This window comes from Takifugu rubripes, chromosome 1, assembly GCF_901000725.2.
Source record: "Takifugu rubripes chromosome 1, fTakRub1.2, whole genome shotgun sequence".
NCBI classification, from domain to species: Eukaryota; Metazoa; Chordata; class Actinopteri; order Tetraodontiformes; family Tetraodontidae; genus Takifugu; species Takifugu rubripes.
Genome location: NC_042285.1, coordinates 27,356,419 through 27,370,606, shown reverse-complemented (window position 1 = coordinate 27,370,606; position 14,188 = coordinate 27,356,419). Strand labels below are relative to the sequence as shown.

General features: G+C 47.7%; 4 protein-coding genes across 4 annotated transcripts; 2 read left to right on the top strand and 2 right to left on the bottom strand.

Moving 5' to 3' along the window:
* The first annotated feature begins 22 nt into the window (after window positions 1-22).
* On the top strand, window positions 23-2,242 carry LOC101078745 (uncharacterized). The gene is made up of 8 exons (XM_003962191.3): window positions 23-330; window positions 700-789; window positions 864-943; window positions 1,019-1,134; window positions 1,203-1,300; window positions 1,688-1,756; window positions 1,830-1,888; window positions 1,969-2,242. Exons 1-8 carry the CDS (start codon window positions 139-141, stop codon window positions 2,087-2,089), a joined length of 825 nt encoding a protein of 274 aa, XP_003962240.2. The 5' UTR covers window positions 23-138; the 3' UTR covers window positions 2,090-2,242.
* Window positions 2,163-4,559, bottom strand: asnsd1 (asparagine synthetase domain containing 1). The gene is made up of 3 exons (XM_029833241.1): window positions 3,166-4,559; window positions 2,801-2,982; window positions 2,163-2,498 (listed from the first exon to the last, which is right to left on the bottom strand). The coding sequence occupies exons 1-3, from the start codon at window positions 4,528-4,530 to the stop codon at window positions 2,252-2,254; spliced, it is 1,794 nt and encodes a 597-aa protein (XP_029689101.1). The 5' UTR covers window positions 4,531-4,559; the 3' UTR covers window positions 2,163-2,251.
* On the bottom strand, window positions 4,174-5,338 carry asdurf (ASNSD1 upstream open reading frame). Its single transcript, XM_029833281.1, has 4 exons — window positions 5,198-5,338; window positions 4,962-5,015; window positions 4,784-4,859; window positions 4,174-4,591 (listed from the first exon to the last, which is right to left on the bottom strand). The coding sequence occupies exons 1-4, from the start codon at window positions 5,255-5,257 to the stop codon at window positions 4,545-4,547; spliced, it is 237 nt and encodes a 78-aa protein (XP_029689141.1). The 5' UTR covers window positions 5,258-5,338; the 3' UTR covers window positions 4,174-4,544.
* A 2,512-nt stretch (window positions 5,339-7,850) lies between these two features.
* On the top strand, window positions 7,851-13,859 carry slc40a1 (solute carrier family 40 member 1). The gene is made up of 8 exons (XM_029833852.1): window positions 7,851-8,187; window positions 8,282-8,349; window positions 8,586-8,745; window positions 8,905-9,020; window positions 9,852-9,978; window positions 10,556-10,804; window positions 10,884-11,522; window positions 11,898-13,859. The coding sequence occupies exons 1-8, from the start codon at window positions 8,154-8,156 to the stop codon at window positions 12,212-12,214; spliced, it is 1,710 nt and encodes a 569-aa protein (XP_029689712.1). The 5' UTR covers window positions 7,851-8,153; the 3' UTR covers window positions 12,215-13,859.
* Window positions 13,860-14,188: the final 329 nt, after the last annotated feature.

Sequence of the window (14,188 nt, the reverse complement as noted above, 5' to 3'; positions counted from 1 at the left end):
ATGTTAAAGGTGGGCGTGGCTCTAGGTAAGGAACTTTGAGTTTTCCGCCTGGCGCTGGTTTGTGGAGTTTTACTCATGATAGGGAATCCGAGTTGCGGTCCACATACATGATCGTCGTCGCCCCGCAGCGTAGAAGAAATGAAAGCGGTCATTCTCGCAGCTGGTTACGGGACCAGACTCCAGAGGGACGCGGCTGCTGACACAAGCGGCAGATTTGCTCACCTGGTCGGTGCTGCCAAGCCGCTGCTGCCGGTGGGGCGCTGTGCCCTCATATCCCACTGGGTCCATTCTCTGACCGCCTCTGGCTGCGTGGACTCCATTTTTGTCATCGTAAGGCCTTCGTTGTAGGGTTTTTAAATCGTCATAGTGTAGCTGTTAGCACGCTAACTGGTTTACCTTTGAGCAGAGCGCTGCTGCTGTGTTGCACCGCTAGAGGTCGTTGTTTGACCCATTCTGTTAAAAAAAATAGTTCCATACATGCATCGATATTTTTCACCCAAAAATGTTGCATCAAATATTAGAAATAGAATCAGAAGAACGACACACTGTTTTTTATCTTTAAATGCTTAACATTAACTTATTTTAGGTATTACTAAGAAGGTGGAGCTATTTGGTTTAACGGTTTAATTCCTTAGATTGAGAGATCATGAAACTTAATGTATGTTAATGAAAGTTAATGATCCGCACTACTCTCTGCAGACAAATGCTCTTTATAGCTCTGCATTTGAGGAGTGGGCATCAAATTTAACAAACGTCAAAATCCTCAGTGACCAAACTACAAGCAATGAGGTAAATATAAAAGCGGGTTGACCTCTTTGACCCGTGGATCTGAGAGGATCGGTGTCACACTCCGTCTGCTTCAGGGTCGTCTTGGTGCTGTGGCCTGCCTGCAGCTTGCAGTGAAACACTTCAATATTGATGACCACATCCTGGTTATAGGAGGGTACGTTTCCTATCCATTGTCACCAAGCAAAGTGGACGCCGCTAAGAACTGATCTTTCCTTTCTACCGTCACCAGCGACACCCTCTTCAAAGAGGACTTCAGCCTGACCAAAGTCAAACAGAGGTTCTCTGAGCTCCAAGCAAAATCTGAGGACAGCTGTTTGCTGCTTTCGTACCAGTGTAAAGATGAAGGTGAAGACAGACCACTTCTGTACGTGTCGAGGGAAGAGAAACTCACAGTTGGCACCATTTATGTACAGAAACCCACAAATACGGGATACTGAAAGTAGACGGTGATCATCGCGTCCTCTGTATGAAAGAGAAACCTCATCAATCTGAAACCACATCGAGGAGAGCGGTGAGTTTGCAATAACCGCAGTAAATCCTGCAAACACTTCAGATATTGTGCCTCTATGGCCACTTGAAGTGCAATGAAAAACCACAGCTGGACTAAAGAGCAGGTTCCTACAAACCCACTGGGGATTAACTGGATTTAAAGATTCCCTCAATCCATCAAAAGTGACTTGAAAATCTTACATCATCACTAAGTAAAGTCTAAAGGGTGAGCAAAGAGTTACAGGTGGGGCCTGAGTGACTAACGAACGTGTGTTTATTAGAACAAAGCAGAAATGGCAGGAAAGTAACTTTAGATTAAAACGTAATCTGTTGTGACTCCACCTGAATGTTAATTACACGCTGACTGATTGGATCAAGATTAAACGGTGCAAATCGTGCTGTCTTTCAGTGTCCGTGTTTCTACGTGCTTTCGAGGAAAAGCCTTCCGCTCTTGGACACGTTTATGGAGGAAAAAAAGGTGACGCTAAGATTTGAGATGTGCGAACGTGTGAATGCTGTTAGAAGTCATCGTGATGCTCACGATTCTGCAGGAGGCTCCGATCGAGGCGAGAGATGCTCCGGGAAACTTTGTGTCCTGGCTCATTCAGAGGTGATTTCAGCAGCTTTGATGGTCTTTTGTCTACAAACACAATGACCTGATCTTCAAAAACCTGCTTTCTTCTCCTTCAGGAAGCCAGTTTACATCCATGAGATTTCAGGGCGTTTCGATGTTGGAAACTTGCCGTCATACATCGAATGTGATCTTTACTTCAGAGAAAAGCTCCAGAATGTCGACTCTTACATGGTCTAGAGGAAACAACGATGAAGCCACATCTCGAGCCGTAATAATTAAAAGCTACAAGTGAATTTCTGCCACATAAGCGTTTAAACGATAAAGATGTATTTTAATTCCAAGTGATTCCTAAAATCCATGATCATTAAAAACCATTTGGCAGCGACAGGATCCACTTGTCTACACTGTGAGGAGTCTTGTGCATCTGTCTGAGGCCTTCTCGTGCCTGTCCTCCATCTTTGCGATGCGTGAGCCGAACTGCATGGCTCTCTTGGGCAGGAGGGCCGACTGGCCCAGGCCGAGCTGCCTCGCCACCAGCCTCAGGAGGAGTTTCTCCCCAACTCCCCTGGGGAGAGAAAGATCTGCCTTCTCCCACACGGGTAGAGAATTCAAGTAGCTCACCACATCCTCATCCAGATAGGGAAATCTGTTGGTGACAAGGGAAAATTAGGATGGTTAAAATTCAAATAATTTGCATTTGGAAGCCAATTTTTCATCCAAATTGGAGTAGTATAGGTATTTTCGCTTATTCAGCCTATTTTTCCAAGGGAAAACAAGTCTCAGTTGTGTAGTTCAAAGTCCCGCCGCTAGGCCGCAGTGTCGAACTGCGATAATATTAAGATTAAGATGTACTTTAATCTTATATATCGGCTGTATCCTTGATAAATTCGCCTCTCTCTGAGTCTCTTGGCATTGAAAAGAGCGCGAGGGCTGTTTGACAACTCTTACCGAGCCTCTTTCGCATGGTCCCCGATTACTCTGTCATCTCGACCCAGATTCCTGGAGGCGATCCTGCCCAGTTCCATGGCCAGTTCCTGGATCAGCCCCTCATGCCCAGATGTTGTGAATCGGACTCTGTGTCTAGAATAACCAGCCAGCTGTTCATCTGCTCCGATTCCTGTCAGAACGACCTGCGGTTACCAAGCAACGACACAAAAATGTGAGGAAACTTTGAGGGACACTCGGATTCATAGCAAACCCAAATTTCTCCATCAGTAAGAGCTAAACTCTAATCTATAAAAATAAAAACATTTATCTACAATTCTGAAATGAATTATGTGAGCTCAATTGCTAATTCAATTGAAATAAATCACCTTTGCCGATGAGCTGAAGGGCTTCTTCTCCCCATCCTCCACGACGGACCCGGTCCCCCGTGCTGCGAACCACACCGCACACCCGATGCTGTCATCGAGGACCGTCTCCAGCGGGTGCACCAGGTGACACACGCGCTCCCTGCGCATTCGCTGCAGCTCCTCCTGCGTCACGTCGATTTCAACAAAGTTCCATCTTCTGTCACGGTTTAGGTCCTCTAATTCCTTGAGTCCCGCTCTTCCAGTGATTCTGTCTGGAACATCAAAGGAGCTGGAGCTTTTGATGTCTGCAGGTTTATTTGGGGGGGTTCTGGTTTTCTTTGCGGGCCGTTTCGGCTCCTGCAGCTTAAATGCAACGTTGAGAAGGTCTATGGGTTCGTGAGCAGGTATGTGACGGTCAGCTAAGGCAGCCAGGATCATGGAGTCAACACCTCCTGAGAAAAGTATAGCAACGTTAGCCCGACTCCACGCAGGAGGGGAATCTGCTCGAAGAGGCAAAGACTGAACACGGCGCCTCACTGCTTCGCTCAGAACATCAATCAGACGCGTCGCTGCATCAGTTTGGCTTTTGCTAAGAAGCAGCTGCTCTAAATCCTTTGGACATGGACGTGAGTGGAGAGCAGCTTCTGTCTCCTCTACCGTGTCCGGAGTGGCTGTGTTCAGTGGAGAGACTGGAGAGGCGAGCACAAGGCCTGGCTGGTTCATCACCGCGGTGCAGCCACTGGGGATTGAGCTCAATGTTTCGCTACGGTTCGAGAAAAGATCTTTCTGTCCATGAGCCCAGGGAAAAACATCAATCACCACATCTGTTCCGAATGATTTCAGGTCGACCCTGAACACACCCAGAGCCGGGACCTCCAGCCAAGGTGCTCGATCCGGCTCAGACGTGAGAGATGCCACAGACGACAGGGTCAACGTGTTGAACTCAACATCGAATTTCCACAACAAACTACGCCTACCGAAGAAGTCTCTGCCAAACCAGAGATAATGTCCAGCCTTCTGATAGTAAACGAACGCCCAAGGTCCCTGAATGGTGGTCAGAACAGAAAGAATCTCTGAGGGGCTGCTGCAGGATGACAGATGCTGAGAGAACACAGACGTGTCGTTTTCTTCTGGGCTCACTGGGAGACCCCCAAAAATCTCCCCGTTCCACTGGAAGATGTTTCCAGCATCGTCTTGAACCGGCTGCTGCGTAAGAAGACCTCTCATGTGAAGGACGCTAGCAGAGAATAGGCACTGGTGGCAGGGACCCCTAACACGGAGGTCCCGACTGAAGTCAGGCCCTCGTCTTTTCAGATGTTCACGAGTCGTTTGCTCCCACTCGAACGCAGCTGGAGACGGGCTCAGATGACAAAAGATGCCGCACATGTTTGTGACGGCAGTCAGTCCTTCATATTCTGCACTTCTTTCTTCATGAAATCGAGCTTCTCTGAAAAGGGGAAAGATCAGACATAACGATCAACAAGTTGCTATAAACCTGACTATATTATATTCTTAGACTTTGATTATTATTCACCCAACTTTACATACATCGTAAGCATCCTTCTTACTGTAAAAACAATTTCCCCACGGGGATGAATAAAGTTCATCTTAATCTTAATCTTAAAACAAATACTCATACTTTTGTTTGAACTGAGTGTCTCGGCTCTGTCTGCCAGGAAGAATATGTTGCTGTTCCTTTGCTGGGTATAAACTTTCTGTTTAAAAGAAGATAAAGATATAAAAATTAATACAGAAAATACAACTTCCTTAGGCACGGGATTAGTTGTGTCGTGCAGATTTCTTTTATTTCTTCTCACCCTGTTTTTCTTCAGATTGGAGAGCTCATCCACCACCACCTTCTGCTCCTTTAACTACAAGATACACATTCCAGGAACGTGGTTAAAATGGCTTTATAGCAGTTTTAGGTGGACGTTTGATGTTTAGATATTATCAATAACGCCATAAATGTGCCGTAAACACCAAACACCATTTAAAACGTGGCTAGCATGCGTCGCTAAAGCTAATTAGACTGCGTAGTGGTAGAATCCGATACCTTTCTGTTCAGCTCCTCCTTGAGTGTAGATTGTTCATCGAAATGATCGTTGAAAGCCATTTCTAACAAACATATACCACTCCAAACAGCTCGGTCCCCTCACGGTGAACACGTTAGGGGGGTTTAGAGTTGTTCCGGGTCAGAAGTGGTGGACGCGCTCTGGCGTTACTGCCCCCTGGTGGTGGGCGGGTTGTATAATCATATCATATTTCCACTGGTTACCATTCTGTACACAGGCTTATGGAATTGGTCTTTTCTAAACAGGATTGTAACCAACAATGTTACCTGTTTGTTGGTAATTGCAAGGTGTTGTTAGGTGTTGATACATTCAGGCACTCATGATACATCAAAATTCTTTGATCTGAACTTTGCTGATCTCACAGTGGCTAACAGCCAGAGAAAGTGATGACACAAATGCTGACCTTGCTTGGTCAGCCAGTAAACTACCTTTAATGTAAACACACCTGTGTGAGGTCTGGCCTTCAACCCACTGAACTGAAATGTAATATTGATCTGAAACAGCTGGGGGATGTTTACCGTTGTGGTCCCTGGAAACACGGGTTGTCACTTTTTGGAAAGATGTCCAGACAGTGGCCTTTAATGTTTATTGTTCTCTGGGCTGTCAGGGCAAACGTGAGCAGCAGAAACAATAAGCCTGAGATGTCCTGTATCGCCTGAAATGTTTAAAATAAGTGAAAACCTGAATGTAGGCGTCAGGGGAGAAGTTGAAAAAGCGGAAAAAACAGATCCAGCCTCACATGTGCTTAGGTCACTTGGGTGAGACGTCGTCCTTCCTCCTTTCTCCCACTTCTGTCTTTTCTTTACCTATGCCTCGCGATTGCCGCAGAACGCAACTCATACGCATGTTTTTGTCCCACGACTCCAACCCACGTAAACACATATTGTTGTTTCACAGCAGCATGGCGTTGAAACGGATCCGGGCATTCCTGCTGCTTAGATGGTGGCGAGATGACACAGCAGCTGTCTGACCACCAATAACAAGTACCGGAGCTGGGCAAACATACCCAAACCACTAATAGCATAGTGGTCACTCTGTTTTCTACCAGCAGCCTTTCAAAGCACTTTGATCCTCATATACATGACAAAGTCAAAGCTCTTCTGCTTGTCATCGTTCAGACCACAATGTGCACTTGGCAACAACAGCTGCAGATGTAGGTATCATCAGAATGTGGTCTCCAATGCAGTTAGTTTATCAATTATATTCATTAGATTGATAAGTTATGCTCACGTTTGAGACCATCTCATAGCCCCATTTCGAGCCGCTCTTTTGAGCCGCTCTTTTGAGCCGCTCTTCCTGCTGCAAACCCACCTGCAGCAGGACGTAGACAGCAACAATTTGGCAGCTGCTTTGCTCATCGGGGCAGCAGAGCGGGTTAGGGGGCATTAATGTTACCATAGGGGGTTCCTGCACTCCCAGGAGAAGACCCCCACAGCAATGGTTACTGGTTGTCAGGGGATGGATCCAACCTTTTGTTTTCCTTCATCACATGACTCCAGTCTGACCCATCTGATAACTCTCTTCCGGGTACAGTTAAAGAGTTTTATTTGCCATGTGCTCACTCAGTGTTTGCTGCATTTATGGCCCATCTTTATACCTTAATTGCAGATTATTTTGTGTTGGCATGCACGCGGTGGACAAATATAACTCATCCACACGTGTGCTATATATATATATATATATATATATATATATATATATATATATATATATATATATATATATATATATGTCTTCTCGCAAATGCTGAGGTTTAATTGAAGTTTACAACACATCATCAACTATGCATGCCAGCTTAGTTAAATATTAACATTAGTGTTTTCTCTTTCCCGTTATTTGCTTTACTTATTTTATCGACTTAACTGATTCCCAGATCCAACATATATAAAAATCAAAAGCCATATTTAAACATATCAAGCTGGTACAATATTGAAACATTTTATCTTTATTGATTAAGCAAAATATGCCCAAGTGTTGGTTTTATTTGTCATTAACTGTAACAACATTGAGAAATCTAGTCGGCTTTCTTAGAAAAGGAGATCATGACAATTTAAAGGGACCAACGTTGTTAAATAAGAGAGAGGAAAATATCAGACAATCAACATATTTTGAATATCTACACAGTTTTGGCATCGCTGACCTAAGATTCTATTATTGTTATTGTGGATTATACTCAACAGGGCAGAAAACAATAATTAAATCCTCACCCACCTTCGGCAGTGGTGACACTAATGCAAAGTATAATAACACACAATTTTGAGGTTTAATGCTTTATAATGAATAAAGCAGCAGGAAAGATGTCGGTCTGATCCCGAGATAGCGCCCTCTATCGGCCAACCACAGTATCGTCTAAAGGTTAGAAAACACATATATGCAAAACATAATGATCATTCCTTTCCTGTCACACATAAAGTAATAAAAACCGACAGGCAAATAACTCGCACATTTATGATTAATTCTGTGGTTCATCTGTGCAGATGTGTTTTCCAGTGGTAGCGGGAGGGGAGGGGAGGGAAGGGGAGGGGAGGGGAGGGGAGGGAAGGGGAGGGGAGGGGAGGGAAGGGAGGAGGGGCACCCTTGTTTTGACAAGGTCCATACTGGTCACGTGACCTGAGATATCTATATATCCGAGCTGAACGTAAACACACCGCGAGTAGACCGTCGTCGGAGCGGGGTCGCGCGCAGCTCCAAGCGTCCTTTTCCTGTCATTTTTATGACCTACCAGCTCCGAAGGCTATAAAAGCATTTCTTTCCAACTTCAGCTACAGTGTTAGCTAAGTTTGGAGGGGAGGAAAACGGGAGCAACGCGGTGTCTTTCCCCTCTTTTGTTTGCGTGCAGCTGCGGCCGGGGGCTGACCCGCTTTATTATCGGCGCCAGTACAAAGACAAAACAGCGACGCTTTCCATCGACTATTGGTGCCATTTGGACTGACTAACATGGAGAGTTCTGGACCCAAGAAGGGCTGTTGTGGTAGGTGGTCACCTGCAGCCGTCGCTTGTGTGATTAACGCGATCCTTGATGGAAATGGAAACGGAGCACTAACAGTTCAATCTTCCCTTTTCAGTGTCAATCCGAGATTTCTTCACCTCTGCAAAATTCCTTATTTACGTGGGACATGCGATGTCAACGTGGGTGAGTGAGATCCTCCCATCCTCACATGGTGCTCAATGACAGATTAGATCCCCCAGAGAATAACCCCTGGTGTGTTATTACATTTGTCATTACAATGGAACAGCAGGGTTCCCCGTATATCTCAGCGTCTGGTAGTTCCTAAGTGCCCCCCCCCCTCTCTCTCAAGAGTCCAGTCAGGTTGTGAGTGCAGGAATTCCCCACCAGCTTGACCTGTAATTCTGGTTATCAAATGTCAGGGGGACCGAATGTGGAACTTTGCCGTGGCCGTTTTCCTGGTGGAGCTGTACGGGAACAGCCTGCTGCTCACGGCCGTGTACGGGCTGGTGGTGGCAGGCTCCGTGCTGCTGCTGGGGGCCATCATCGGGGACTGGGTGGACCGGAACCCCAGGCTCAAAGGTAAGGATCCAACGCACTGCAGGCAAATGCCCCTCCTGGTTGTCTTTCCAGAGGAATTTGGCTGTCACGCTGTCGGATCAGGAGCGGCCTGATTGGAACCGAAATCTCTTGTTTCTGACCGCGTCTGCGTCGCTAATCTTCCTCGCCGCCTGTCCGCAGTGGCCCAGACCTCGCTGGTCGTCCAGAACACTTGCGTCATCCTGTGCGGGATCCTCCTCATGGTGGTTTTCCAGTTCAAATCTCAGCTGGTGGAGCTTTACAACGGCTGGATTCTGGTAAGATCTCTCATTGGGGACCCTTCGATGCCCCCCCACACAGTTGGGCTCTTCTTTGTTTATCAAGTGCAACCTTTTAACCTGAATCATTACTTTGGCATTGATCGCTGATAATGTGTCCAATCGGCGTGTTTCACCAGCTCCTGGGACGAGAGCGATAAACAACTCCCCCATCTTGATTTATTAAAATGTTGGGATGGTTTTCTTTCCTGTGCTTTTGAGGCTCAAACACACTAAATCTAGAAACACATTTTAGCTCTTGGAGGAAAACGAAGATTCCTGTGTCGCAAAAGAAGAAGAAAAGAAGATTGATGTTGGTGATTTGCTGCCTGTCGCCACTTGTTGAGGCGCCGGAGGGCTTTTACGAAACAGTCCGCTTCCAGACGGGTCAGCGAGGGGCTGAAAAGGGCGCCGCTCGGCGTCCCGGCCATTCCGGCCAGCGGTGGAGTCCTGTTACAGGCTGCACAGTCAGCAGGTTCTCCAAGGTTGCGTCACGTGATGGAGGGAGAGAAGGAAATCAGCCGGGCCCGTTCTGACTGCTGCAGCTGTGTTTGAGAGCTCAGGAAGATCAACAAACCTCCTCCTGCCATTACTGGCCTCTGTTTGCAGCATTTTTTTCTGCCCTGGCTTCGTTTGTTCAGGTCACGTTTTGAGTTTGAGAGGAGGAAGCGGTTTCCCCTCAACACATTCAAATACGGCCCAAAACATAAGCGACAGAAAAATGAATCATTCGGTTGGTTCGATCCTTTTAGTCAGAGGAAAAGAACTTTTTCGGTCTCCTCAAACTTCTGGGGAGTCAACGTTCCTTTTTTTTGTTCCTCCTGTCTTTAGACCACCTGCTACATCCTGGTGATCAGCATCGCCAACATCGCTAACCTGGCTAGCACGGCCACGTCCATCACCATCCAGAGGGACTGGGTGGTGGTTGTGGCGGGTCAGGACAGCAACAAGTTGGCAGGTCAGTGTTTCCTTATCTGCTGCTGCGTTATCGCCCGGCGTGGGCTTCACGTGATCCCTTATCAGCTCCGTGCTAAGACTTTGGCCCAGGATGTGGCCCCACTCTCATTTTCAGCTTTTATGTGCTATTTTAAAGGTTGGCTGACGTGGTGGAAGATTGTGAACGCGACGAACTTTGTCTTATCCTCGTCCTCTCGACGTTCTTCTCTGATTTGACTTTGATCGTCTCCAGTAAATATTGTTTCGCTTGCTGAGTGTTTTGCTTCTCGATGGCAACAAAGGCCATAAATACTTTTAAACCGCGGCCTGTCGTCTTCCACTATCGCTCTGTGAGGTTCTGTACTCATCGGTCCGTCGCCAAGGCAACAGAGCTCACTTAGATGGCTGAAGTGGGACAGGAAGCTGGCATCCTGCCTCCTTGGACTGGTTCCCACACTGATGCTTCCTGCTGACCAACAGCAGTTTAATGAGCTGATAATTAAGAGAAAATTAGCTGCGTACTATCAGGCGACTTAACAAACTTCTTGTAGTTTTTTGTGTTGGTGTCAGCATTGACCCCCCCCCCCCTTTCTTGGCAGACATGAACGCCACGGTGCGGATTATCGACCAGCTGACCAACATCCTCGCCCCCATGCTGGTGGGCCAGATCATGGCCTTCGGCTCCCATTTCATCGGCTGCGGCTTCATCTCCGGCTGGAACCTGTGCTCCATGTTTGTGGAGTACACGCTGCTCTGGAAGGTGTATAAAATGACGCCGGCCTTGGCCGTGAAGGCCGGGCAGAAGGAGCCGCAGCAGCAGGAGCTCAAACAGCTCAACGTCCCCAAAGGTACCGGCCAGCTCGCCAGCGTTTGGAGTGTGATGAGGCTAGATGTAGCTCAACCTGTGTTTGCGTCTCTCCTGCTCAGACCTGGAGGGCGGCCAGAGTCCCGAGGAGTCGTCTCAGCCGCTGATGAACGAAATCTCCGTCCCCAACGACGCCGACTCCCCCCAGAAGCACGGCTGTTTCTACCAGATGACCGAACCCCTGCGCACCGTTAAGTCGGGCTGGGTGGCCTACTACAACCAGAACATCTTCTTCGCCGGCATGTCCCTGGCCTTCCTCTACATGACGGTGCTGGGATTCGACTGCATCACCACCGGCTACGCCTACACGCAGGGCCTCAACGGCTCCATCCTCAGCCTGCTGATGGGGGCGTCGGCCGTGATGGGCATCTGTGGAACCGTCGCTTTCACCTGGATTCGCAAGAAGTGCGGCCTGATCCGCACGGGCTTCATCTCGGGCATCGCCCAGCTGTCCTGCCTCATGCTCTGCGTTGTGTCGGTCTTCGCCCCGGGGAGCCCGTTCGACCTCAGCGTCTCGCCCTTCCAGGACCTTTACACCCACCTGATGGGGGAGCCGACGCTGCCAGAGGCCGACCACACGCTGACCGGCCTCGTCCGGGCTGGAAACCTCACCACTGCCGCACCCTCTCCGGAGCCCTCACACCCGCCGTCCCTGCTGTCTGTTAGTCTGCTCTTCGCTGGCGTCATCGCTGCTCGAGTCGGTAAGAAGCGCGGCGTTTGAGATGGAAGCCCCGCCCCTTTCCCGCAGTTGCAACAGAAATGAGATAATTGCCGGAAACGAAGATCCTCTGTTCACTCGTCACGGGTGCTGATGCGCTTTTCTTGTTATTATTGCTTTATTAGCGCTGTTTAACGAAGTGTTACAGTTCCGTTTACGACCTTCCGGAGGTGACTCGGCAGTCTTGAGGTCGAACGCTTTCATAAGTCGCCAGCATCTGACCTCGGGACTGTGCTGCCCACGTCAGCAGCAACCTTTGTTTCCGTTGATACGTGCAGGCTTCTATGTTGGCTTTATGGCAGCTGTAAATTGAAAACGAAGAAATCGTTTATGTTTAACGGTGATCTCTGTCCTGCAGGTCTGTGGTCCTTTGACCTGACAGTGACCCAGCTCATCCAGGAAAATGTGATCGAGTCCGAGCGCGGCGTGATCAACGGAGTCCAGAACTCCATGAATTACCTCTTGGACCTGCTGCACTTCATCATGGTGATTCTGGCTCCAAATCCAGAAGCTTTCGGCCTGCTGGTCATCATCTCTGTCTCCTTCGTGGCCATGGGTCACATGATGTACTTTAGGTTTGCCTTCAAGAACCTGGGAAACCACCTGTTCCTCTGCTGCTCCCCAGAGCAGAAGGTGGAGGCAGTTGAGACCCCCTCACCTCCGACCACCGTGTAACCCGATTAAAGAGACTCTGTCTTCAGCGCGCAAGCTCTACCCTACCCCCGTAGCTAACATCTTGCTTTGTAGCTGAAAGAATGCTAATGCTAATATGAGTACCATAACATGCTTTGCAGGATATTGCCATTAAAATGTATGACTCGTTAGCAGCAGCTTACAGATATAGACGACTAATCCCCACCGACCTGTAAATATGGTGCATTTTCTGCCTTCTGGGAGTCAGTCGATCACGTACAGATCCTCCTGTGAAACGTGCGTACTGTCAGACGTGGATCGAGGCCTTCTCAGCTTTTGCCCCAGTGTCGGTGCTACTCAATACCCAGGGGATGAGATGCCATAGGAGTCTCCTTTACTCACTCAGAGGCAAGTAGGAAATCTTGCAGGGAATCTGGCACCGAGGCTGGAATCGGGGGTTTAGATGTTGCAGAAAAGACCCCAGAAGCATTGGTGCTACAGCTGTGTAAGCTAGCTGTTCCCCTAGACGTGCACGGTGGGCGTCTTCCGGATCCTCTTTACCAAACTGGGATCAAGTCTCTTTAATCTTGAGGGTTGTGCTATTTATTCAGGAAAGTTGGCCTTCATGATATCTGTATCATCGGTGTTTTGTTGCATGTGCACATTTGTGCCCCACAGATTCAGTTACCAAAGTCTTAATCCATCTATAGCATCAAAAAGGAAGTGAGGGAATCCAGAGATCTGAAGCATTCCAAATATATATATTTTTACATCAGGTGACAATAGAGGTGTAGATTTAGTTTTGCGTTCATAAAAAGCTGTTCTAGAATGTACTAAAATTTTATTTTCTACTAGTTTATATTGTTCTTTGGATTAATTTTCCAATCACGATTGTTACATGAGCGTTTGAGGCGATTTAACTGCACGATAAGTGATTTTGCAACCCCCCGTAAACCTTTACTTGATTTTATTCACACCACTTTGCCTCCTTTTCGGTGTGAGAGTTGGGAGGGGGACTTTAGAAGGCACATAATGCAACTATTTAAGCTAAATAAACAAGTCAAACATGGATACACACGTCAGCTTAGTCAGCAGATCTTATTCATGTCCCTACCAGCCTCAAGGCTAACGAACTGAGCAAATCAACCCAAATTCAGAGCTCATGTAGCATAAACCGCCTTATTGTAGTGAAGCCTTGAAAAGCGGTGTGCACACACGCGGCCGCACCACGGCGGCGGTCTGCCACTCCCCGACCACGACAACCCCCTCAGTTTTTGGTGAGCAGGGCGAAACACTTTGTTTAGGTTGGAAACAGAAGCAGACGTAGCAGAGGAGAACAGAAGGCTCCTTCTCAGCCCGCCAGAGGTTGAGTCAGGGCTTTTCCAGGTGTTGCTTGATGTGCGCAGGCAGGAAAATCTTATTCCACTCAGGTTAAAGCCAACCTCAGATCCAGCTCTTAAACCAGCCAATCTGCTGATTCAGGAATATCGCACGCCGCCATATCTGTTCTGTTGGTGAAGTAGCTGCCGTTTATTAAGATATATATACTGAGTGCCTGTTTATTACATCCCTGTCTGTAAATACTTATACAGAATATTTTTAGTTGCACTTCAAGACATTTTGTAATCACACTCCATGGTACAGATTGTTGCATGGCATCTTAAATAAAGAAACTTTCACTGTCAAACGTGTGCTGAGGTTTCTCTCGTGGTTGGGATACTGTGGTGTGTGTGTGTGTTTGGGGTGGGGGGGTTCGGCTGCTGTGTGAGGTCACATACCACAGTAGAATTAGCTGCTAATTTCTTCCTCGGTCTGTTCTTTCAGACAGACGGTCTTTAACTGTGCTTTAATGCTGAGCTGGATGATCTGGACTTGAACACCAGCTCAAGTGTGTGTGTGTGTGTGTGTGTGTGTGTGTGACCTGGTTCTGGCAGGACAAAAGAGCTCAGTCTGGGCTCTGACACTGTTCGTCATTTCAGCACCGTCAGACCAAACCTGCTCAATCTGTCCCGTTGT